Genomic DNA, 26,625 nt, shown 5'->3' on the forward strand with positions numbered 1-26,625 from the left:
AGATGGGTGCATTGTGTCGTGGAACAGGTTCTGTGGTGGAATTTGGAATTTGGAGCAAGTTTGAAAGCCCCCACTCTCTGCTTCCTGAAGCCTGAAGCAAAACGAGCCAAACATGCAGAAATCAATTGTGACCGAAGTAATCTGAAGCACTGATTTAGACCAAGCCTTTGCCCAAATAATCCCACAAAAATAAAGAATATGTTTCACTCACAATATTAAAATAGTAGCACAGTATGAACCCTTTTACCAGATAGGAATAAAATATTTAAGATGCTTTAATTGACTTTTTAGCTGAAATTTCTTGCACTGCAAGGGGTTGGACCAGATTATTTATTTTATTTATTAAGTTTGTATACCTCCCTTCATCAAGCAATCCCAGGACAGTTCACAGAATAAAATGAAAGATAAAACACAATTAGATAATTAAACCGAAACAATCTTTGGCGATCTTTAGTATCCCACAGATACATTTAAAAGGCTGTAGGATATTAATCAGCCAAAGGCCTGGTTGAAGAAGAACGTTTTTGCCTGGCACCTGAAAATATATTATGAAGGCGCCAGGCGAACCTTCCTGAGGAGCCAATTCCACAAACAGGGAGCCACTACAGAAAAGGCCCATCCTTGTGTTGCCACCCTGTGGACCTCACTTGAAGGCGGCACATGAAGACTTCCCTTCCCTTCCCTGAACCTAAGCTTCATCAATGAACCAAAGCTTTACACACAGAGAACCCAAGTTGAAAAACAGGACCAGAGTTTGGGCACAGGCTTTGCTCAGATTCTATATGTTGGCAATCTTATCAGTAAATGTTGGCAATCTTATCAGACCTAGCTCAGTATTTTTTTATACTCACTTAATAGTGGCTCCCCAGGGCAGGAGCCCCAAATTGAATAAGATATGGGGGGGTAGGTAAGGCCCGCCCCACATAATCACATGGCATGGTGCACACACAGCATCTGAATGGCAATGCCCATCAACTTTGGGGGGCCCTGCTCCCCCCCCAAATATTTTGTTGTGGGAGCTGAAGATCCCTCAGCCCTTAGGAGTTGGCTCATATGCCCCAGGGCTTCAGCCGGGGTGTTCAGCCCTTTCCAGAGATGCCCTACCACTAACCTATGACCCTTCCCATTGGTTTATTTCTGAATATGATTTGGCCACATGGCACCCCACCAAACTTCCTCAATAGTTTGTGAGTTCCTCCTTAGGTTCTTTTACTCTAAGTCAGGGGTCAGCAAACTTTTTCAGACCTTGTGGGGGGCCAGACTATATATTTTTTTTAAAAAAATAATGAACGAATTCCTATGCCCCACAAATAACCCAGAGATGCATTTTAAATAAAAGGACACATTCTACTCATGTAAAAACACGCTGATTCCTGGACTGTCTGCAGGCCGGATTTAGAAGGCAATTGGGCTGGATCCGGCCCCTGGGCCTTAGTTTGCCTACCCATTCTCTAAGTGTTCCACAGCCTTAACCATAGTAATACACAAAGGATTATAATCAATGACTTTTCTATTTCCTTTAGTTAGTGATCTTGTTTTATTTGTGATGCTGCTTGTATTTTAAAATTTATCTCAAAATAGAAATCCACTTTTAATTTAAAAAATTAAAAAGAAAGAGAAGCACCTTCCAATAACCCAATTTGGAGGGTTTGGGATGTTAGCAAACTAAGATATTATAAATTATAAGGTCTTCCGCAATCTCTGAGGAGCTCTTGCTTTGAAGAAAAACAGAATTACTCTCGATAGGGCAATTCCCAAGAGTGCTTCCTTTCTTCAATTAAAACCTATGCAAATCTTTTCAAATAATGCTCTGAGCTTAGCATGGCACCCGCAACTAAGGTTTTCAGACACACCCTGCAGTGCAGTCCTTTATTTCTCAGTTACCAAAGCCAGTTCTGAGCAGGTACAATGACAAAATTAAATATCCGTGGGCTCTAAATACTGAGACTTTATCTGCATCAGGTCTTTGGATGGTTGGACCAGCTTTCTGTGTGCTGTTGAGTTGAACGCTTTGTTGCCTTGGAGGACAATTTTTTTCTCGACCCAAATTCATGTTGCTGTCATCTACTTGCTTGAAAGTTGATATACATTCTTCAGAAATCCTCAATGTGAAGAGGTACTGAGACATTTCAAACACAGCAGTAGATGAAAAAGGGTTCCAGAGAAACTTCTTTAACCCTCCCTTTCTCCACCCAGCACAGTAGTTCTACCCTACTGGTATTCTTCTTCTGCAACAGATTAACAGATACCAGTCCTTATCTCGGAAATAGCTTAATGCTGAGGACAACTCTTGCCACATCAACAGAGACTTCATCCATTCCAAACATTAGATTAACATTTTAACACTTGATAATTCGAGGCTAGCTTCCAGGCAGTTTTGTGTGTGATCCAGATGGAGCTGGCCAATGGCACCATGGTGCAGGAATTCATTCTGCTGGGCTTCCAAGTTGGACCACAGGGACGCCTGCTCCTTCTCATCTTCTTCACAGCAGTCTACACCCTCACGTTGGCTGAGAACTTCATCATCATCATGATAGTGGTTCATGATGCTCGCCTGGCTCGCCTGCCCATGTACATCTTGCTGAGCAACTTCTCCTGGCTGGAGATGTGTTATGTGACGTCCACTGCACCACGGATGCTCTTTGACTTGTCCTTCCCAGGTGGGGTCATCTCCTTCCATGCTTGCTTCCTCCAGTTTTACATCTATTTCTCCCTTGGTACTTCTGAATGCCTGTTCCTCTCAGCCATGGCCTTGGACCGTTTTTTGGCCATCTGCCACCCACTGCGCTACCCACAAATTATGACCCCAGATTTCTGCTATGTCCTGGTGGCTGCATGTTGGATTTTCGGTTTCCTGTGCTACATTGTACCAGTGTTTTTGATCTCCAGGTTGTCCTTCTGTGGCTCCAATATACTTGATCACTTTGTGTGTGACTCTGACCAACTCTTAGCAGTGGCCTGTCCTCCCCTGGGGTACCTCCCCCTCTTCTGCTTCATTGTCACCTCTTGTGTGATTATGGTCACCTTCCTTTTCATTGTGGTCTCCTATGCATGTGTAGTATTCACCCTGGCAAAAAGATCCAAGGAGAGCACTGGCATCAAGGGTTTTTCTACAGTGTCTTCCCACCTAGCAGTGGTGGCATTCTTTTATGGATCTGTGGCGGCTCTGTATCTAGGGCACAGTGGAGAGAGTCACAGCGACAACACGAAAGTGATGACTCTATTTTATGCTTCTCTGGTCCCTATGCTCAACCCCCTCATCTACTGTCTCAGGAATAATCAAGTGAAAGAAGCATTGTTCCAGTTGTTGAGAACAAAGAGGGTGATGTAGGAAAGTGGAGGGGAAAGGGATGTATTTTATCTGGAGTAAAAGTGGGAGGGTGGGTGACTTGCAAGGAATTGTTTTGGGATCAGATAGGCAATAAAGGATATACCAAGTGTGTACTTCAACATGTTTTATTGGTAGATGAGAATATGAAGCAGAAAGCACAGAAAAGCAGATATAACATATCATCCTTTCAGTTGCTGGGAGATCATCTCCTGTGCAATGGTACAAAACTCCTGAGAGTGAAGTTACATCCTCTCAAGTCCTTCCTATTCTCAAGGTCTGTCTGACAACTTCACTCAGCTTTATATACAGTTTTCATGTCTTAAGATGAAGCTACCTAATCTTCTACCTTAATGGCTGCTAAGTGCAGAGCCAATGTGTGACTTTAAAGGACTGGCTGATAGCCAAGGAGAAAGCTCAATTTCCTGTGCTAACCCTATGCACTTAAGGTAACTGGCAGCTGTTCAGTGCTATAATTCAGTAACCAGGAAGGAAAACCCACAACTGCTCTTCCTGGTCTTAACCAGAAACCCAGTAGCCCTTAATCATGAGCTAATACATATCTATGCCCTATTAACTCCTTAAAGGATACAGCCTAGAAGGATTTTTATATTAGTAACTAAGCAGTTTCATGCCCCTATATTGGTCCTACATAAGGCACAAAGAAATTACTTGTTGGATGCAATCGAACTCCTCATGATCTCACTATCCCTTGAGTTTCCAGTACGGTGGGGCCAGCTCTGCTTTCTTTAGCTTTGATTATTCATTTAGCTTCCATCACTGTTGAATACATTTTTGTTCCGGCAGACTTTCGTAGATGAATAAGTGAGTCTTTACCATTAGTTAGGCTCCTAATCCTGTTTTAAATGTATTTGTTGTACTTCTGTTTTTAATGTCTTTTAACTCTCTTTAAATCACATTGAGATGGTGGTTTGAAAGACAAGTAACATATTAATTGTATTTCTACGAATAGCAACAACAATTTTATGGTCTTGCCTATAGGAAATCCACATTATGGATCTGGTGAAGTGTTGTAGCTCAGTGGAAGAGTATTGACTGCGTACAGAAGGTTCCGGGTCCAATAAAAAGCATCTCCAGGCGATTGAGACAGACACTTGCCTGAAATCCAGGAGAGCTACTGCCAAACAATGTAAACAGTACTTTGTTAGGTGGAAGAATGACCTGACTCAGTATAAGGCAGCTGCCTATGTTTCTATTGCTGCTGTTGTGTAATTGAGGTGGGAGTTGGATAATTTGTCTGTTGATTTATGCTGCATTTTACTTCATTCATTGTATCCTGTCCTGAGAACTTTGGCTGAAGGGCCATCTAAATAAAACAATGAAATTAAGAGTAATTCCCAGGGTTTGTTTATTCCACTTTTCTTTTTTCTAGTTGTTAATTTCCCAAGCCCTTCACTATTGAGTCCTCTGGGTGGGGTGGTTTCCTCCTGGGATTTTTGGATCTGTCTATTTAGTCTGCATTCTATCACTATGCTTAGAGGTGAGTTAAGGGAATCATGTACCTGGGTCAAGGATAGGGGGAAGAGGGGAGAAGGGTTGCCACCCTTGTGATGGTACCAGTGATTGAAGGTATATGGGGGATGGGACAAGAGGGGACTAGTTATATCAAAAACCTAGTCCCTTCTTCTTTACCCACTATATCTCAGAATGTGGGGATGCTGGTCAGCTGACCCCCTAGTCAAGTATTGTTGCTTAATACCAAGTCTGCCCAGAAGGAAATATCTATCCAAAATTTGATAATGGATGAGGGAGGTAACTTGGCCTCTACAACTGAGACCTGGTGGCCCTCTGCTACTCCAGCAGTGTCCACTCTTGTACTCAATGCAGCACCAACCACCTGATATCATACATAGCAATTCTATCTCCCTCACTATGAGAGTAATTTACACAGTGTCTGGGTTTGAGGGATTGTTTGGGATTGTGTTGGGCCAGAGAGACAGAATGAGGGTGTTGTTTGTCTTCCATTCACTCCACAGTACTATAACCTCCCTAACTGTGCTGGTAGAGGTGGTCTTAGATGCCGTGTTGGATAACCCAATCACAGTAGTGTTGAGGGACTTCAATAGCCTTGCTGAGGCTGCCTCAAATGTGCAGTCTCATGACTTCATGGCCTCTATGACAAATATGGGGCTGTTTCAGAACTTCTCTGGTCCAACACATGCTGCTGCACAAATCCTTGATGTTGTATTTGCCACAAAGTGGGGTTGGGGAACATATTCCCAACTGAGCTTTGGGCTGAAAATGTCTACTTTGTGCTGTAGGAGTGGATCAATTCCTGAATTCTTTGAAGGTCTTTTCATATGACATGGCTGGTGCTCCTATTGGGGCTTATTTCACACTGTAGCTTGGTGAGATGGATCAAACCATGGACCCTATAGCTCCTGAGTGCCCTGATCATTGCTGTGGAGTGGAGCAAGTTGATCTCTTTGGTAGTCTTGTGACCTGATTACACATGAGATGAAACAGAAGGGTTGACAGGCAGAGTGCAGGTAGCATACATCTCAGCCTGTATCTGACTGAACAGATATGAAGTCACATTACTGTGCCTTTCACATGGATGGGACATCAGTAAAGAAAGTATCTGTCCACCGCTACTTGTTTCCACAAGTCTTGTAGTTTGTTAAGGGTGCTAGGAATTATAGCTCTGGGAAGTGTTAATTATGGTTCCCAGATTCTGTGGGGGAAGCCATGATTATTAAATTTCCATAGAATTTCTGTAAAATGTACGGTAGGGTGGAACTCAGAGTTCCCAGAGAGAGCAGCTCCTGTCTTCTGGAATTCCCTCCCCACAGAGCTGCATCACTATACAGCATTTGGTGAATGCTGAAGAGACACCTACTTACCCTGGTTTCACTAGACTCACCCTTTTGCTTTGATTCCAATTTGGTTTAACTGTGTATACAATGTTAAATGGTTGTAAGCCACCCTGGGATTGGCTGGTGAATGCAGGATAATAAATTTGATGATGATGATGATGATGATATACTGAATCAGACCTTTGGTTCATCTAGGCTGGTATTCTCTATACATACTTGACAGGGGCTCTTCAGAGCTTCTGCCAAGGGTCTTCAGCCCTGTCTGAAGATGCCAGGGACCGAACGTGGGACCCTTTGCATTCAAGCATGTACTCTACCTCTGAGCCTTGCCCCTTCACCAAAAAAACCCCCAAAACATTTGTTTTCAGACTATGATCTGGCTACATAACTTACACAACCAAACATCCTCAATAGTTTGCAAATTCCTCCTTAGACTGTTTTACTCTAATTGTCCCTCAGGTTTCCACACAATTCTCTAAGGAGTCTAATCAGTGACTTTCTTATTTCCCTTAACCAGTGGTCTTGTTTTATTTGTTGTTTGTGTTCTACCCTTTTTGCTGTCTGTATTTTAAGCTTTATTTAAACATAGAAATCCATTTTTACTTAAGAGAAAAAAAAGAAAAAGAGAGCAAATACCAGTAGTTTCCAATTCATCCAATGTGGAGGATTCAGCACGTAAGTAAACAAAGCTACTATACATTACAAGTTCTTCAGAAATCCCCAAGGAGACCTTGTTTTGAAGGGAAACAGAATTAGCTTTGATAGGCAAGCTCCCAAGAGTCCTTCCTTTCTTGAATGAAAACTTCAGCAAACCTTTAAAATAAATGCAGTCTTTTCTTTCTCAACTACCAAAGCCAGCCCTGAGCTAAAGGATGAAGTATCTGAGCACCATGAATACTGGGACTTTATCTGCACCAGGTCTTTGGTTTGTTGGAGGAGGTTTCTGTGTGCTATTAAGGTACAGAAACATTGGGTTATTCCCAAACCAAGAAGGGGTGTGGTGGGAATTTTAGAAGGCTAGGTTTTTTAAGATGCAACCTGTGACAATTCCAGTACTTTTGATGCTTCAGAGGACAAAGACAGCTGAAACAAATTCATATTGTTATATTCTACTTGCTTAACATACCATAAACAATGTTTGGGCAGAAAGAAGGCTGGGAGATTTTTGGTCAGTTTTACGTTGGCCATCAGTGAGTGTTGATTACTAGGAGGTTTGTAATGAATACTGGACCTGACTACTGATTCAGAAAGTTATTTATATTCTCAAGCAAAACTGCATTCTCAGGAGTGCCTGAAAGCCACTGTATAATTGTCCAGAGATCCTCAATGTGAACTTTGCCTGCTATATTTAAAGCATATTAGTAGATTAAAAAGGAATCTAAAGGAAAAAAGGATTCTAAAGTCAGCCCACCCCTGCCACCTCAATGTTTAAAGCATATTAGATTTAAAAAGGATTCGAAAGGAATACATCACTCAGAAGTGAAGTCAGTCCACCCCTGCCACTTCAATTATAGGTAAACAAAATTGTTAACTTTCCCTTCGTCCAGCCACCACAAAGGCTTTCTCCATTCCAAACATTAGATAACCTTAGTTTACCACTGAAAATGCAAGACTAGCCTCCAGGCGGTTTTGTGTGTGATCCAGATGGAGCTGGCCAATGGGACCATGGTGCAGGAATTCATTCTGGTGGGCTTCCAAGTTGGACCACAGGGACGCCTGCTCCTTCTCATCTTCTTCACAGCAGTCTACACCCTCACGTTGGCTGAGAACTTCATCATCATCATGATCGTGGTTCATGATGCTCGCCTGGCTCGCCTGCCCATGTACATCTTGCTGAGCAACTTCTCCTGGCTGGAGATGTGTTATGTCACTTCCACTGCACCACGGATGCTCTTTGACTTGTCCTTCCCAGGTGGGGTCATCTCCTTCCATGCTTGCTTCCTCCAGTTTTACATCTATTTCTCCCTTGGTACTTCTGAATGCCTGTTCCTGTCAGCCATGGCCTTGGACCGATTTTTGGCCATCTGCCACCCACTGCGCTACCCACAAATTATGACCCCAGATTTCTGCTATGCCCTGGTGGCTGCATGTTGGATTTTCGGTTTCCTGTGCTACATTGCACCAGTGTTTTTGATCTCCAGGCTGTCCTTCTGTGGCTCCAATATACTTGATCACTTTGTGTGTGACTCTGGTCAACTCCTTTCTGTGGCCTGTCCTCCACTTGGGCACCTCCCCCTCTTCTGCTTCCTTGTCAGCTCTTCTGTGATTCTGGTTACTTTCCTGTTCATTGTGGTCTCCTATGCATGTGTAGTATTCACCCTGGTGAAAACATCTAATGAGAGCACTGGTATCAAGGGTTTTTCTACAGTGTCTTCCCACCTAGCAGTGGTGACACTCTTTTATGGATCTGTGGCAGCTATGTATATAGGGCACAGTGGAGAGAGTCACAGTGACAACGCTAAAGTGATGGCTCTCTTCTATACTGCTTTTGCTCCTATGCTCAACCCCCTCATCTACTGTCTCAGGAATGATCAGGTGAAGGAAGCATTGTTCCGGTTGTTGAGAACAAAGAGGGTAATGTAGGAAAGTGGAGGGGGAAGGGAGGTATTTTATCTGGAATAAAAGCCAAAGGTAGGAGGGTGGGCTTATTTGTTGTTTTGTGTTTTTAATTGCTTACAATGTTTCGAGACTTCAATTCAATATATAAATTAACTGTAACAAGATGAAGAGCAATCATTTTATGGTCCATGTTATTTTATTACTACTACCTTGTTTGGGCAAAGGGTTCTAGCTTTTGCATGCAAAGGGATTCTGCCTTATTCCCTGGCATCTCCATGTAGCTGGGAGAGACGCTTGCCTGAAATCCTGGAGAGCTGCTGCCAGTCAATGTATTACATGGACCAATGATCTGACTTAGTCTAAGGCAGTTTTAAATGTTCCTATTGCTGCTACTGTGTAATTGAGGTGGGAGATTTGTAAATTTATTATTGATTTATGCTGGGGTGGGTAGAAGGACTAATCACTGCTACGCTGGTGGAGGGCAGAGTGCCATCTCCCTTGAAGGAAACGGCAATGCATCTCTTTCTTAAGCAAATCCTGGATCCACCATTGTCACTTGAGTCCCAGGTACCAGCAGCAGCTAGAAGTGCCTATCAACCGCTCCATCTGGTTCATCAGGTATGGGCCCTTCTGGACAGAAATGACTTGGTCATGATACTCCATGCTCTGGTAATTTCTAAACTGGATTACAGCAACAAAGCACTAAAGTAGGGCTGCCTTTGAAGACTTTGCAACTTCAGCTGGTTCAAAATCCAGTTGCCTTTAGAACTCATATGACTCTAAAACACTCTTGGATGTTAATATCAGCAGATGGGGCCCTCATTTGGAAAAAAAAATCCCATGAGTCCTCCTTTCTTGGATTAAAACTGGAGCGAACCTTTAAAATATAATGAAACCTCCTTGCACCAATGACTCTGCATCAGGTCATTGGTTGGCTGGAACAACTTTCTGTGAGCCCTTGAGATACAGAAATATTGGATCATTCCCAAACCAAGAAAGGATGAGGTAGAAGTTTTAGAGGGCTAGGTGATGGACCACACCTTACATATCAATATCAGCGTTTGCAAGGCTGTTATCCTTAAAATTAACACATTTTTTGATATTTGACATGTAGGCAATTGGCTTTCCTCAACCCAGGCTCCTCTCCAATATGCTGGAGAGTGACAAATGATAGGCAACTACCTAAACATGTGGTGGCAATGCCCAGAAGTTGAAAAAATGGAAGAAAGTTTTTGCAGAAATCTCAAAAACAGTAAAACAAGAATTATAAATTGCTCCTACCCTGGTCTTGCTGAACTTATTTGAATATAGTAATAAAGAACTGAAGGGGGAGGAAAAGCTCAACACTAGAAAAAATTAAGTACATAAATCTTCAACATTGCTAATATAAAGTTTGGCTAATGCCTGTATTGGAAAGACTGTCACAGACTTCAAGTAATAAAAGGTCAAAGAAAACTGGACAAGTTTTGGGTAGGCCAACATTCAGTTGTTGGTCTTTTTAAAGGGCAAACAGAATCGATTGAAAAAGGGATGCATGAATTGAGAAAAAAGAAATGTGGATCAAATGGAAGGTGTTGTTTGTTTTGATTATAGGTTATAGAAAGTAATGAATGTTCTAAATGAAAGATTAATTTTATATATTATAGTAGATTGAATATTATGTTAAATAAGAAACTCTTAATTCTATGTGTATGTTACACTGAATTTTAAATAAATGTAATCTGAATCCTGGAATATTATTCATGGGGGTAATATATATTTACTTTTGTAATAAAGTTTGTTATTTAATATCAAAGTGGGGCAGAGAAAAAATAAAACAATGAAAATTAGAATAAATAGAATGGTTTTCAGTGGTGTTTATGCCACTTTTTATTTTGTTGACTGCTTGTTTCCCAAGTCCTTCACTAGCAATTCTCTGGGAATCAGTGTGAATCTCCCTGGGTGAAGGAGTGAGGGAAGTGTTTGCAACAGTCTGCAGACCACAGTTTGGAAACACCTGCTATATGGTCCCTGGTACTCTCTGTAGGCCACACTCTTCTTTAGCCACAACCCTTACCCTCTGGGCTCACCCTACATCACCCCTGCACAACAACAACAACAACAACAACAACAACAACAAGGCAGCTTCCAAAAGAATATTAAAAATACAATAAAATATCAAACATTAAAAACTTCCCTAAACAGGGCTGCCTTCAGATGTCTACTGAAAGTCAGGTAGTTGTTTATTTCCTTGACATCCGATGGAAGGGAGTTCCACAGGGCAGGTGCCGCCACCAAGAAGGCCCTCTGCCTGGTTCCCTGTAACTTCACTTCTCACTGGGAGGGAACTGCCAGAAGGCCCTTGGAGATGGACCTCAGTGTCCGGGCAGAACGATGGGGGTGGAGACACTCCTTCAGGGATACTGGGCTGAGGCTGTTTAGGGCTTTAAAGGTCAACACCAACACTTTGAATTGTGCTTGGAAACATATTGGGATCCAATGAAAGTCTCTCAGGACCGTTGTTATATGGTCTACCCTTCTTGAATGTTTTTGTCTGGCTAGAATGTATCCTTGGATTGCCAGCACAAGGGCATAACAGCCATAACAGGTGAAGAGAGGGCCAAAGGAATCAACACAGGAGACTGGTATTTGGTTGAACTGGGTCAGAACTTTATTGGCTACGGGAAAGAATAGGTTTGGAAAAGGCATTGGGCATGTATCCAGCATCAAGGAGCCCACCTGATAGGAACCTAGTAGAGCTAACCTTGCACTGGGACGTTACCCCCAATATAGACTAGATGTCACAACCCTGCACAGGCTGCCACTGCCATTGGGAAAGTTGTATTGACCCATCGGTCCCCCAGTGGACCCCCAGACAGAAACAACCCTCCTGAATAAAAAGGTAAAAGCAAAGGACCCCCTAGACAGTTAAGTCCAGTCAAAGGCGACTATGGGGTTGCAGCGTTCATCTCACTTTCAGACTAAGGGAGCTGGTCTTTGTCCATGGACAGCTTTCTGGGTCATGTGGCCAGCATGACTAAACCACTTCTGGCACAACAGAATACCGTGATGGAAACCAGAGTGCATGGAAACTTTCCCACCGCAGTGGTACCTATATGTCTACTTGCACTGGCGTGCTTTTGAACTGCTAGGTTGGCAGGAACTGGGACAGAGCAACGGGAGCTTACCCCGTCACAGGGATTTGAACTGCTAACCTTCTGATTGGCAAGCCCAAGAGGATCAGTGGTTTAGACTACGGTGCCACCCTCATCCCTTTCTAATGGGATACCCATGTGACTAAGGATCCAGCCCAATGTCTTATCCAACAAAGTTGTGGAGGTTGCTGAGATACGCAAAAGTTTACAAGCCAGCCAATTTACTTGCAGGAGAAAATTCCTCCCTGGCCCTGAATACGGCAACCAAGTAAACCATTGCAAGGGCTGTAGGGGACATGCCTGCTTGCCTTCATTTGTAAAGTAGACATTGCCAAAACATCATAATTCTCTCCCCCAAAGGAAATGAGTCCTGGGTAAAGAGGAAGCAAACAACAACTTGAAGTAACACAACTTAATATAGAACAAAGAAGAAACAGAGAGAAGAATCCATGCAACGTAGTGAGGAGAGGGGGGAATAAGGTGGAATTGCATCTCCCAGAGATGCTTTATTGAGAAATAGCTTAGTTCCTTAGAGAGATCTTCCCAAGGGTTGTGTCAGTCAGTGATTAAAAATAGAGCCAGAACTATTCAGTGGCATTGAAGCTTTGGTCTGCCTGTATGCCCAAGGACATGTATCTTGAATCTTTCTTTCACCAAACCATCATGTCTTTACATCCTTTGCTCCATCAATGCTGTAGATGAGTGTCAATAGTGTTCAGAGAGCAGCATTTCTCCCACAAGATTCCAACACCGGACTTAGGGTAAGCCTTTTGCTGGACGGAGGAAACATGCTGCGACCTACGGAAGTTCAGATATGGGGCCTATTACCAAGATAATGGAAAGCTGGGTGGGAAGAAAGCTGATCCCTTTGTTTCCTTCAAAGGCACCAGGATTACCCCATTCTTAGATGGCAGGGAAAACTCTGCCTTATGCCCCCTTTTAGATATCCCTAAGGATTTAAGGGCAGCAGATAGGAATGGGTGAAAAATTCAGTTCAATGTACATTAAAAGGAGAACTTTTAATGAACCAAATTTTGCAGTTCAATCTGGACAAGTAATGTGTAGAAAAATACATATACCAGGGTAAAGTGCATATAAAATGCATATATTAGTGGAAATAAGATGCAAACATGTATTATATTGGGGAAAATTGCTTTGCAAAAATGTGCATGCTAAGAAACAATTGATAGAAAGTATATATTAGGAAATATTAGCACTAAAATGCCGGTGAATTTTCATGAGGACTTAGAAATAATAATCACAAACTGATGTGGAAAATGTGGAAAACTGGATGTAAGTTTGAAAAAAAAGAAACAGAGAGAAACCAAAATTGACAGTTTATCCCATCTATATTTTAAAGAATACAGTTAATATCTAGTTCCCATTGAAACACATCCCAGGTCAAAGGAGAATCTCTCAGAGAAATCTGATAAGAAATAGATGAGTATTTTGTAAATTCATTCTTGGGAGTTAGACTTTTGATATAATTTAGAGTCAATCTGAAAAATAGTTGCTCTTGAGGAGTAATCACATAAGATCTGTACCACAAGTAGGTGGAGAAGGAACACCACACTGTGCTACCTAGTGACATGCCTGCTTAAGCCTTTGTCTTTCAGGGGAAACCAAAAGGGTACACAAACTTTTAATACCTCCATACAGTATGTGACAATTCTTCTGTTGTGTGTTTCCAGATGGAGATAGCCAATGGAACCACAGTCCAAGAATTCATTTTGCTGGGATTTAGAGTTGAGTCGCAGAAACAATTCTTGCTCTTTGTGTTTTTCACCATTCTCTACATGCTCACTTTGGCTGAGAATATCACCATTATCACAGTGGTGTTCCTAGATAACCACTTGGCCCAGCTTCCCATGTACATCCTGCTCAGCAACTTTTCCTGGATGGAGATGTGCTATGTATCTACCACTGTGCCCCGTATGCTCTTTGACCTGGCATCCCATCATGGGGTAATTTCTTTCCATGAGTGCTTCCTTCAGTTCTACTTCTTCTTCTCATTTGGCTGCACAGAAACCTTCTTCCTCTCAGCCATGGCTTTGGATCGGTATTTGGCCATCTGCCATCCTCTGCGCTACCCACAACTTATGTCCCGGCATTCCTGTTATGCCCTGGTGGGTTCATGTTGGACTGGAGGCTTCCTGGGCTACATCATTCCAGTTATTTTAATCTCAAAGTTGTCCTTCTGCGGTCCTAATGTTATTGACCACTTTATGTGTGATCTTGGGCCAATTCTATCCTTGGCCTGCCCTCCTCTTGGGAACATTTCTACTGTCTGCAAAATTTTTATCAATACTCTGTTTTTAAGCAACATCTTCTTTGTTGTGCTATCCTATGCCTTTGTGATTCTTAATCTGATAAACACATCTAGCCAAGGCAGTCGAAGGAAGGCCTTCTCCACCATATCTTTTCATATAATGGTGGCAACACTTTTCTATGGCACAGTAGGAGCAATGTATTGTATTCCAGGTGGAGAAAGTCAGTCAGAGGTTGTGAAGGCAGTGACTGTCTTCTACACAGCTATTACACCCTTCCTTAACCCTCTAATCTACTGTCTGAGGAACAATCAGGTGAAAGAGGCTATGGGCAGGTTGTGGAGGAGAAAGGTAATAAGGTGACGTGTTGAGACAAAAGTAGGACAAAACAAGTCTTTCAGAACTGTCTCTCCAAACTTAAGTATTTAGAGTTGAGTAAGACAGACACATCTCTCCCCCCCCTCATATTTTATATTGTCCAGTCAAGATTCAAGCCAGGGAACACCTCAGTGTTGCCTAGAATCAATCCAACTGAGACTAGAAATCAAAATTAATTTTTATTTTACAAAGACTTGTCAACAAGACCACAAGAAACTCCATTTCCCCTTTAGGAACCAGAGTGATAGGCCTAAAACACTTGAAGTAACCATCAGAGTTAAAATTATTTCCTAAAAGTAAAATAGATCTAAGATTGATGCCGGTATGAACTGATCTCCAAATTATCCTTTTATATACCTGACATAAATGACAATTTATGGTATGGTTGTGAGCCAATTCTGTCCTTGGCAAATGTCAGCAAAGCAGCAACATTTATCCATGCTGTCAGCACACCTCTTCTTAACCCACTGATCTTCCTTTCTGAGGTGAAAGAGGCACTGGTAAGGTTGTTGAGGTGAGACTTCTGAGGAGAAATATCACAGTTAAGCTTAAACTGATCTGTTATGTAGCAGCAGTAGCAGGTACAGCTTGACCCTTGACTCTAGCTGTGCTGCAAGTTGCTGATTCACTTAAAGGTGCTCAATCTCCTCCGGTAATCTCCTACTGTAACATCACTTTTTGGTTTCTCTGCAAAAGAGATATTTGGGTCAGAGGAATGCAGTGCTAAATCCTTCCTGTCTACAAGGTTCCTCTGATAGCAGTGCTTCTGCAGTTGCTCTGCTTCTTTCCTTCATTCCCGGGTGAATAGGAATCTGACTTCTGGTCTCCGACAGCTTGGCAACCACATGGCACGATACAGTGCCAGATTTAGGAAGGTGTGAGCCGTCCCCCCTCCCCAAAGGGCACTGAGCTGAGGGGGCACAAAATTGAGAAGATTCATAATTTAGAAGATCCATTTGGGAGCTCCAAGTTTTGGCCATGGATGGGGCACTATATTACAAAAATTTTTCCAAAGACTGTCCCTGCATGACAAAGAAGTTCACTTGACCTCTCTTTGAGGACTAAAATACAAGGCCTAACACTCAAGCTAAAATAATATTCTACGTGTAATAAAAATGGATGTTCTAATATCATTAAATATGAGAGTCTTAGCTGTGTGATTTTTGTGTGCTCACACAAATGAAATATACATGCACTAAAAATAATTAGATTTGAACCGTAAATGCCATTTGTTTTTACATTTCCAATGATATTCAACTTACATGTGTACATGTCAAATATGTTTATATGTTAATGTGTCTGTGTATTTGATGATGAATTAGAATTCTTAATTGCTTAGTGCAAACTTTCACCTTCCTTTGTTGCAATATTCTACTATTCTGCAATATCAAGAACGTTTTCTTAATTATCTTTTTATTTCTTTGGAAGGTATGGGCCTTTTGACTGTGGATTTTCGTTTGTTCCTTGCTTGATTCTTAAGATGTAAACTTTCCTTTCACTGCATGGCTATGGAGACTGGCTGTAACATTGTATTTGCCATTACACACATTTTTCAAGGTAGCACCAAAGTAGCAAAAAGGGGCAAGTTTGGCCCACTGAAAGGAGAAGGATTTCCCAACAGCTAGCCGTTATTCAGTATCATCACTGCAGTAAGAGAGGAAAACAAACCCCAGGGTCTATGAGTGCATTCATTACCACATTACAGTTCAGCACTGAGTTTCTTCGGCTGTTTGTGCACAACGCTTTCTCCCTTAAATATTCACATCAGCATGGCTTCATAGTGTCAGATTTGTTTTGTGTTTGTGTATGCACTAGGGGGCATTGATAGGGTGGGGATATCTTTATCCTATGCAAAGGAGTTCAAACCTTGGGAAATATGAATTGGGAACAGCTTAAGGTTTGAAGCTGGTTTGAGAAACAAGGCATCAAACTGCAGTATTTTATAACGAAATACAGAATACTATTTTGTATACAATGGTACCTATGGTTACATAAGCTTCAGGTTACAGACGCTTCAGGTTACAGACTCCGCTAACCCAGAAATAGTACCTCGGGTTAAGAACTTTGCTTCAGGAACAGAACAGAAATCGTGCTCTGGTGCCGGCGCAGCAGCAGGAGGCCCAATTAGCTAAAGTGGTGCTTCAGGTTAAGAACAGTTTCAGGTTAAGAACAGACCTCCAGAACGAATTAAGTTCTTAACCCAAGGTACCACTGTAATGTTGTGTGAACATGTAAAAAAACCAAGCAGTGGAAAGGTGGTGAGTGCACATTAAATGGGAGTGTAAACAAAGCCTCTATTGGCTTCAAATTCAATTCCCAAGGGAATCGTCTGATATCCTTAGTTGCAAAGAAACCTGTTGCAGAATAAAGCATTGCTTATGGAAAGAGAGACCACACCACAACTTGAATTAGCAGCACAGCTTAATATAGAACAAAGAAAGAACACAGAGTAGAATCTATGCAACATAGTAAGGAGAGGAGAAATGGGGTGGCATTGTGTCTCCCAAGAGATGCTACTGTGTGTTGGCAGATAGCTTAGTTCCTGAGAGAGGTGTTCCCAAGGGTTGAGCCAGTCAGTGATTAAAACTGCAGCCAGAAATAATCAGTGGCATTGAATCATTGTTATGCCTGAATTCACAGAGATATTTGGACTCTTTCTGATTCCAAACCCACGTTATGGTTATTTATGTCATTTACTCCTGCAATTCCGAATGTGTGTGACAATATAAAACAAGGAGAGGAGCATACTTCCTTACCAAATTCTGAGAGAGGACTTGGGGTGAGCATTTCTGATGAATGGTGAAAACAAACTGCTAGCTATTAAGGGAGATAAACTGGATTTCTGATGGAAGCACCAGATACTTGGGTGGGAACTTGTATCAGAGGTGGAATGCCAACTCAAGAAGGAGGTACAGTGGTACCTCAGGTTAAGTACTTAATTCGTTCCGGAGGTCTGTTCTTAACCTGAAACTGTACTTATCCTGAAGTACCACTTTACTTAATGGGGCCTCCTGCTGCTGCTGCGCCGGCACTGGAGCACAATTTCTGTTCTCATCCTGAAGCAAAGTTCTTAACCTGAGGTAATTTTTCTGGGTTAGCATAGTCTGTAACCTGAAGCGTCTGTAACCTGAAGCGTATGTAACCTGAAGTGTATGTAACCCGAGGTACCACTGTAGTTCCTAATCCTGTAGATTACGTGGGGCAAGCAACACTCTATGCCAAATTTCGGCTCCTCAAGGACCATCATTCAACATTACGTGCCCAGGACAACAGAAGGGTCAAACAAATATACAACAAATATATGAGATGTTCTGAAGCCTGTTGTAGTTTAATTAATGGTATGTGTGTGTGTGTGTATAATATTTTGACACACATTATTTTGATCAAAATCAATTTAAAAACATAATCTGAAATTTAATTTTCTAAATATTCCTGTTGTTTTCAGTTAACCCAGCACAAGTAAAAAGTTAGATGCTGAAACCCTCAGATAATTATAAGGGAAAGGAATTGGAGATTAAATGCATTTACATCTAATCAAATTTGATGAATTCAAATTAATGTATATTTTAGGAGCTATTTTGTTATCATAGGGCTGGCCCTACAATTCAGCAAAGTGTCAAAGGCTATTTCAGGTGGCAGAATATTTTTTTGTTAGCCCAATTGTGTTTTGTTAGCCCCAAAATGGAAAACTAGCGAGGTCCCGACCAAAGAAGAGTGGCAACTTAAGTTGACAGAATATGCGCAGCTTGCAGATATAGAATAAGAGAACAAGAAGAATATATGTTTAGAGAAGACTGGAAAACATTTATTGAAGATATGGAAATAACTGTGTAGAGCTGAAAATGCTGGCAGCATTAAGATAAATTCAACAGTGTAAATAAGTTATGATGCATGTAATAATGGAATACTGAATGGTATAGTTTCTGTAAAATATGCAGGGATATGTGATATGTAAAATGAGCCATGGAAAAAGAAGGGTAGTCATTGATATCTTAAGGATGTAAAAATGAGTACTTTAAATTGTAGAAGAGAAAACTTAATAAAAAATTATATACAAAATCAAAGTGTTGATCGTAGCATAGTGGGGAGGGGGATTTGATGTTCTTCGAACAGCAAAATGTCTCAGAACATCAATGTCCCATCCCTTAACGTATTTCACTCATAACCAGATTTAGATAAAGTATTTATCAGTCTCGTTCCTCTCACACCCACCCACACAAACCCCCACCCACCCACATTAAAAAAAATACTATATACAGTGGTACCTCAGGTTACAGACGCTGCAGGTTACGGACTCCATTAACCCAGAAATAGTACCTCGGGTTAAGAACTTTGCTTCAGGATGAGAACAGAAATTGCATGGTGGCAGTGGCAATGGGAGGCCCCATTAGCTAAAGTGGTACCTCAGGTTAAGGACAGTTTCAGGTTAAGAACGGACCTCCGGAACGAATTAAGTTCCTAACCCAAGATACCACTGTATTGCATTTTGTGATTTGGCTCAATGCCATTTCTGGGCTTAGCCTGCCTCTCTCTCTCTCTCTCTCTCTCTCTCTCTCTTTCTTTCTCTCTGTCTCTCTCAGTGTGTGTTTGTAGCAGGGCAGTTGAAAGAATGGAGAGCATTTGGGGACAAGCTGTTCATGGCAAAGTTGCTAGTACTTTTCTGAATAATATTTCCCTATGCAATTCTGCTTTAAGTCCATTTGCTCCTATTCCATTTAAAATTTATAGCTAATCAGAAAAAATAATGGCTTCTGAACACTGTTCAGTTGTGATCTGATACACAGGGTGCAAGGAAGGAAAGGCCATACTGCACTCCCTAAATTTCATAGCTTTTTACCCTTTGTATGTTGGTGGAAACAGGCAGACAGGCTCATGGAATGTGAAGAAACCGATACCTCTCTGATGGTGTATGATACTGCTTCTGTTATGTGATTCCAGATGGAGATAGTCAATGGTACCACAGTACAGGAATTCATCTTGCTGGGATTTGGAGTTGAGAAGGAGAAACGATTAGTGCTCCTCATTGTTTTTACCATCCTCTATATCGTCACTTTAGTTGAGAACATCACCATTATCACAGTGGTTTTCTTCGATGCTCACTTAGCCCAGCTTCCCATGTACATCTTGCTGAGCAACTTCTCCTGGCTGGAGATATGCTACGTGACCACAACTGTGCCCCATATGCTCTTTGACCTGGTGTCTCCTCCTGGGCTCATCTCCTTCCATGGCTGCTTCCTCCAGTTCTACTTCTTATTCTCACTTGGCAGCACTGAATTCTTTTTCCTCTCAGCCATGGCTTTGGACCGATATTTGGCCATCTGCCACCCACTACGCTACCCACAAATTATGTCCCCAAATTCCTGCTATTCCCTGGTGGCCTCTTGTTGGGTCCTTGGCTTTCTGGCCTATATTGTCCCAGCTACTTTGATCTCCAAGCTAACCTTCTGCGGACCTAACATCATTGACCATTTTGTGTGTGACCCTGTGCCAATTCTGTCCTTGGCCTGTCCTCCTCTTGGAAATGTACCCTTTATATGTCAGGTCATCATACATGTTTTGTTTTCAGTCAATGTATTATTTGTTGTCTTATCATATGGCATAGTCATTTTTACCCTGATAAAGTCCTCTGACAAAGGTAGTCGTCAGAAGTCCTTCTCCACCGTATCTATGCACCTCTTAGTGGTGACCCTCTTTTATGGCACAGTGGGAGCTATGTATTTAATTCCACATGGAGAAAGCCAAGCAGGGGCCACAAAGGCAGCCACGCTCTTCTACACTGCTATTTCACCTTTTCTGAACCCACTGATTTACTGTCTGAGGAATGATCAGGTGAGGGAGGCTCTGGGCAAGTTGCTTAGGAGAATGTCACGACTGCTGATGACAAAGGGCATAGTATAAAAATTGCTGGTAGGAATGGGAAATAAAGTTAAAACAAAGCAACATGCCCATTTGAAGAGATCATAGAATCATGGAGTTGGAAGGGACCCTGAGAGCCATTTTGACCAACCTCAGATCAAGTTAATTTATCCCAAGACATACAAGCAGGGTACACATCCCTCTTTTAAGTTAAATCAATCAACATAGTAGTGTAAGTAGAACATCTCTTCTCAAACCGCTTAAGCCCTTTAAGGGTTTTGATGGTGTTACAGGAAGTCCCTCTGTTAATGTTCCTACTATGAAAGGATGAAGTGTAGGTGTGTAGGAGTGTGTGAAGAAATAGCAGTGGCAGAGAGAGATGCAGAAAGGTCCGTCATGAAGGAAAGTGTAGGCTGAATGGTCCTTGGGGTTGCAGGGTGTCTCTCTCAGGATTTCTGCTGCTTGGGAGGAATGTGTGTCCTGCTTGCCTCAACTTATTCTTCACTTGCATATATGGAAATAAAACAAATATTGCCAAAATAGCACAAATGTCTGATTTCCTCTCCTCCAAACAAAACTGATTCTGGTTAAGGTGTTTCTGGAATGAATAATTGCTTATGGAAAGGGGGACCACACCACGATTGTAGATTTATTGTATTCCGGGTGGAGGAAGTCAGTCAGAGGTTGTGAAGGCAATGACTGTCTTCTACACAGCTATTACACCCTTCCTTAACTCTCCAACTACTGTCTGAGGAACAATCATGTGAAAGAGGCTATGGGCAGGTTGCACAAAAGAAAGGTAATAATATGTGTTGAGACAAAATAGGACAAAACAAGTCTTTCAGAACTCTCTCCAAACTTAAATATTTCGAGTTAAGTAAGACAGACACATCTCCTCCCTCATATTTTATACTGTCCAGTCAAAATTCAATCCAGGAAACACCTCAGGGTTGCCTACAATCAATCTATCTGAGACTAGAAATCAAAATTAATTTTTAATTTATATAGTTTTGTCAATAAGACCATAAGAAACTCCATTTCCCATTTAGGAACCGGAATGCTAGGCCTAAAACACTTGAAGTAACCATCAGAGTTAAAATTATTTCCTAAAGGTTTTTGTGTGCTCCATCAAATGAAATATATACACACTAAAAATAATTAGATTTGAACCTTAAATACCATTTGTTTTTACATTTCCAATGATAGTCAACTTACGTGTGTACATGTTGAATATGTTTATATGTTTATGTGTCTGTGTATTTGACCATGAATTAGAATTCTTAATTGCTTAGTGCAAACTTTCACCTTCCTTTGTTGCAATATTCTACTATTCTGCAATTTCAAGCACGTTATCTTAATTATCTTTTTATTCCTTTGGAAGGTTTGGGCCTCTTGACTGTGGATTTTTGCTTGTTCCTTGCTTGTTTCTAAAGATGTAAACTTTCCTTTCACTGCATGGCTATGGAGACTGGCTGTAACATTGTGCTTGCCATCACACACATTTTTCAAGGTAGCACCAAAGTAGCAAAAGGCAGCAAGTTCGGCCCACTGAAAGGAGAAGGATTTTCCAACAGCTAGCCATTATTCAGTATCATCACTGCAGTAAGAGAGGAAAACAAAACCCAAGGTCTATGAGTGCATATATTACCAAATTATAGCTCAGCACTGAGTTTCTTGGGCTGTTTGTGCACAACGCTTTCTCCCTTAAATATTCACATCAGCATGGCTTCATTAGTGTCACATTTGTTTCTGTTTGTGTATGCACTACGGGGCATTGATAGGGTGGGGATGTCTTTATCCTACGCAAAGGAGTTCAAATCTTGGTTAAGATGAATTGGGAACAGCTTAAGGGTTTGAAGCTGGTTTGAGAAACAATGCATCCATATGCAGTATTTTATAACTAAGTACAGAAGTCATGCTGGCCACATGACCTGGAAGTTGTACGCTGGCTCCCTCGGCCAATAAAGCAAGATGAGCGTCACAACCCCAGAGTCGGCCCCGACTGGACCTAATGGTCAGGGGTCCCTTTACCTTTTTTACAGAATACTATTTTGTATAATGTTGTGTGAACATGTAAAAAAACCAAGCGGTGGAAAGGTGATGAGTGCACAGTAAATGGGAATGTGAACAAAGCCTCTATTTGCTTCAAATTCAATTACCAAGGGTAGGATAATTCCTAATGTCAATCTTTTAGACAGCAGCACGTCAGGGAAAAGGGCTGTAGAAGAAGAAGAAGAAGAAGAAGAAGAAGAAGAAGAAGAAGAAGAAGAAGAGGAGGAGGAGGAGGAGGAGGAGGAGGAGGAAGAAGAAGAAGAGTTTGGATTTGATAATTTGATATCCGGCTTTATCACTACCCGAAGGAGTCTCAAAGCGGCTAACATTCTCCTTTCCCTTCCTCCCCCACAACAAACACTCTGTGAGGTGAGTGAGGCTGAGAGACTTCAGAGAAGTGTGACTAGCCCAAGGTCACCCAACAGCTGCATGTGGAGGAGCGGAGATGCGAACCCGGTTCACCAGATTACAAATCTACCGCTTTTAACCACTACACCACACTGGCTCTCTGAAGCAAAGACTGTTACCTAATTTGTCTTGGTGTAGGGAACGTTTATACAACAGTAACCCTGTGGTTGTTTGTAAACTGTCAGCTACAGTTGCAGGGGTAGATAGATCAAGAATCTCTGGACTGGTGGAACAACTAAACACATCATGCAGTATTGCTAAAGAATCTGTCTAGCCAGTCTTTTGTCAGGCAGATTGCTTGGTAACTGATATAGGAGGGCCAAGTTGATGCATACTCAGTAGGTCTCAGATCTTGCAAAAAGACTGTTTATCCCACTGGGAGGGAGGATGAGAGGTAGGGGTGCTGAATTTTGGGGTTGCACAGGGCACTACTGAAATTTGAGAACCCAAGGTGAGGTAGCAGAAGGGAAAGACAACTAGTCAGCCCAAAGTCTGGATCTTTCAGAGCCACAACATTTTCTTCAAGGGAGGGGGATGCTTTAAACCCATTCTCGTGGTAAGCAGGACACCAGGGGAATGTACTCTGGCCATGCTTTGTATTTGTTTTGTTTTCTGCTCTTGGTGGAACCATGTTCATTGTATTATATCAATACATCATTTGCTGGTTGTAAAGATCACACTCCATTATAACCATAAGGAAGGGCAGACAGTGCTGACTAAAACAAGAGGGAGGAATCTGAAGCCCAGGAACAAAATGTGGTCCTCTGGGTCGTTCTATCTGATTCTTGGTACTCTATGAATGCCATGCGCCCTACTCTGTGATAGGTCACACCACTTCTCCCAAGGACATGCCCTTCACCAGGCCTTCTTCATACCCTCCCTGCCTGGCTTGGCTGTCCCCTTGAACTCTTATCATCTGTCCATGTTTCCTGGATGGAAGATAGGGAAGGGTGTGTAGTGAATTTGTGGCTTGGTAGAAATGAGTGTCCTGCTTGCCTCAACTTATGCTCCACTTCTATATATGGAAATAAAACAAGTAAAAACAACAACATAACTGATGTCTGATATCCTTACTTGCAAACAAAACTGTTCCAGAATGAAGCATTGCTTATGGAAAGAGAGACCACACCACAACTTGAATTAGCAGCACAGCTTAATATAGAACAAAGAAAGAACACAGAGTAGAATCTATGCAACATAGTAAGGAGAGGAGAAATGGGGTGGCATTGTGTCTCCCAAGAGATGCTACTGTGTGTTGGCAGATAGCTTAGTTCCTGAGAGAGGTGTTCCCAAGGGTTGAGCCAGTCAGTGATTAAAACTGCAGCCAGAAATAATTAGTGGCATTGAATCATTGGTATGCCTGAATTTACAGAGATATTTGGACTCTTTCTGATTCCAAACCCACGTTATGGTCATTTATGTCATTCACTCCTGCAATTCCGAATGTGTGTGACAATATAAAACAAGGAGAGGAGCATACTTCCTTACCAAATTCTGAGAGAGGACTTGGGGTGAGCATTTCTGACGAATGGTGAAAACAAACTGCTAGCTATTAAGGGAGATAAACTGGATTTCTGATGGAAGCACAAGATACCTGGGTGAGAACTTGCATCAGAGGTGGAATGCCAACCCAAGAAGGAGGTAGTTCCTAATACTCTAGATTATATGGGGCAACCAACACACTATGCCAAATTGCGGCTCCACAAGGACCATCATTCAACATTAAGTGCCCAGGAAAACAGCAGCGTCAAACAAATATACAACAAATATCTGAGGTGTTCTGAAGCCTGTTGTAGTTTAATTAATAGTGTGTGTGTGTTTGTTTGTTTGTTTGTGTGTGTGTGTGTGTGTGTGTGTGTGTGTGTGTGCGCGCGTGTGTGTGTAATATTTTGACATACATTATTTTGATGAAAATTAATTTAAAAACATAATCTGTAATTTAATTTTCTAAATATTCCTGTTGTTTTCAGTTAACACAGCACAAGTAAAAAGTTAGATGCTGAAACCCTCAGATAATTATAAGGGAAAGGAATTTGAGATTAAACACATTTACATCTAATTAAATTTGATGAAATCATATTAATGTATATTTTAGGAGCTATTTTGTTATCATAGGGCTGGCCCTACAGTTGAGCAAAGCGACAAAGGCTATTTCAGGTGGCAGATTTTTTTTTTGTTAGCCCAATTGTGTTTTGTTAGCCCCAAAATGGAAAACTAGCAAGGTCCCCATAGCTGTCTGCTTTTAAGTGCATTTGCTCTTATTCCATTTTAAATTTATAGCTAATCAGAAAACATTATTGCTTCTGAACACTGTTCACTTATGATCTGCTACACATGGTGCAAGGAAGGAAAGGCCCTACTGCACTCCCTAAATTTCATAGCTGTTTGGAAGTGTTCCCTTTATATGTTGGTGGAAACAGGCAGTCAGGCTCATGGTATGTGAAGAAACCGATACTTCTCTGAAGGTGTATGATACTGCTTCTGTTTTGTGATTCCAGATGGAGATAGTCAATGGTACCACAGTACAGGAATTCATCTTGCTGGGATTTGGAGTTGAGAAGGAGAAGCGATTAGTGCTCCTCATTGTTTTCACCATCCTCTATATCGTCACTTTAGTTGAGAACATCACCATTATCACAGTGGTTTTCTTCGATGCTCACTTAGCCCAGCTTCCCATGTACATCTTGCTGAGCAACTTCTCCTGGCTGGAGATATGCTACGTGACCACAACTGTTCCCCATATGCTCTTTGACCTGGTGTCTCCTCCTGGGCTCATCTCCTTCCATGCCTGCATCCTCCAGTTCTACTTCTTATTCTCACTTGGCAACACTGAATTCTTCTTCCTGTCAGCCATGGCTTTGGACCGATATTTGGCCATCTGCCACCCACTACGCTACCCACAAATTATGTCCCCAAATTCCTGCTATTCCTTGGTGGCCTCTTGTTGGGTCCTTGGCTTTCTGGCCTACATTGTCCCAGCTACTTTGATATCCAAGCTAACCTTCTGCGGACCTAACATCATTGACCATTTTGTGTGTGATCCTGTGCCAATTCTGTCCTTGGCGTGTCCTCCTCTTGGAAATGTACCCTTTATATGCCAGGTCATCATGCATGTCATGTTTTTAGTCAATGTATTATTTGTTGTCTTATCATATGGCATAGTCATTTTTACCCTGATAAAGTCCTCTGACAAAGGTAGTCGTCAGAAGTCCTTCTCCACCGTATCTATGCACCTCTTAGTGGTGACCCTCTTTTATGGCACAGTGGCAGCTATGTATTTAATTCCACATGGAGAAAGCCAACCAGAGGCCACAAAGGCAGCCACACTTTTCTACACTGCTATTTCGCCTTTTCTGAACCCGCTGATTTACTGTCTGAGGAATGATCAGGTGAGGGAGGCTCTGGGCAAGTTGCTAAGGAGAATATCACGACTGCTGATGACAAAGGGCATGGTATAAAAAATGCTGGTAGGAGGGGGAAATAAAGTTAAAACAAAGCAACATGTTCTCAGATCAAGTTAATTTATCCCAAGACATACAAGCGGGGTACACATCCCTCTTTTAAGTTAAGTCAATCAACCTAGTAGTATAGGTAGAACATATCCTCTTCAAATCCCTTAAGCCCCACACCTTCTAAGGGTTTTGATTGTGTTACAGGAAGTCCCTTTGTCAAAGTCTCACCCTGAAGGGATGTAGTGTAGGTGTGTAGGAGTGTGTGAAGAAATAGCAGCGGCAGAGAGAGATGCAGAAAGGTCCATCAGAGAGGGAAGTGTATGCTGAATGGTGCAGGGTGCCTCTCCCAGGATT

At 41.9% G+C, this 26,625-nt stretch overlaps 5 protein-coding genes across 5 annotated transcripts; all 5 read left to right on the forward strand.

Moving 5' to 3' along the window:
- The first annotated feature begins 2,392 nt into the window (after positions 1–2,392).
- Positions 2,393–3,331, forward strand: LOC128399288 (olfactory receptor 11G2-like). The gene has a single exon (XM_053360572.1). It carries the CDS (start codon positions 2,393–2,395, stop codon positions 3,329–3,331), a length of 939 nt encoding a protein of 312 aa, XP_053216547.1.
- Positions 3,332–7,809: 4,478 nt separating this feature from the next.
- Positions 7,810–8,748, forward strand: LOC128399493 (olfactory receptor 11G2-like). The gene has a single exon (XM_053361013.1). The coding sequence runs from the start codon at positions 7,810–7,812 to the stop codon at positions 8,746–8,748; it is 939 nt and encodes a 312-aa protein (XP_053216988.1).
- A 4,801-nt stretch (positions 8,749–13,549) lies between these two features.
- LOC128398939 (olfactory receptor 11G2-like) lies at positions 13,550–14,488 on the forward strand. The gene has a single exon (XM_053360204.1). The coding sequence runs from the start codon at positions 13,550–13,552 to the stop codon at positions 14,486–14,488; it is 939 nt and encodes a 312-aa protein (XP_053216179.1).
- A 4,953-nt stretch (positions 14,489–19,441) lies between these two features.
- Positions 19,442–20,401, forward strand: LOC128401019 (olfactory receptor 11G2-like). The gene has a single exon (XM_053363843.1). It carries the CDS (start codon positions 19,442–19,444, stop codon positions 20,399–20,401), a length of 960 nt encoding a protein of 319 aa, XP_053219818.1.
- Positions 20,402–25,317: 4,916 nt separating this feature from the next.
- On the forward strand, positions 25,318–26,277 carry LOC128399524 (olfactory receptor 11G2-like). The gene has a single exon (XM_053361081.1). The coding sequence runs from the start codon at positions 25,318–25,320 to the stop codon at positions 26,275–26,277; it is 960 nt and encodes a 319-aa protein (XP_053217056.1).
- The last annotated feature ends 348 nt before the right edge of the window (positions 26,278–26,625 follow it).

The sequence above is a fragment of the Podarcis raffonei genome, chromosome 13, assembly GCF_027172205.1.
Source record: "Podarcis raffonei isolate rPodRaf1 chromosome 13, rPodRaf1.pri, whole genome shotgun sequence".
Classification (NCBI taxonomy): domain Eukaryota; kingdom Metazoa; phylum Chordata; class Lepidosauria; order Squamata; family Lacertidae; genus Podarcis; species Podarcis raffonei.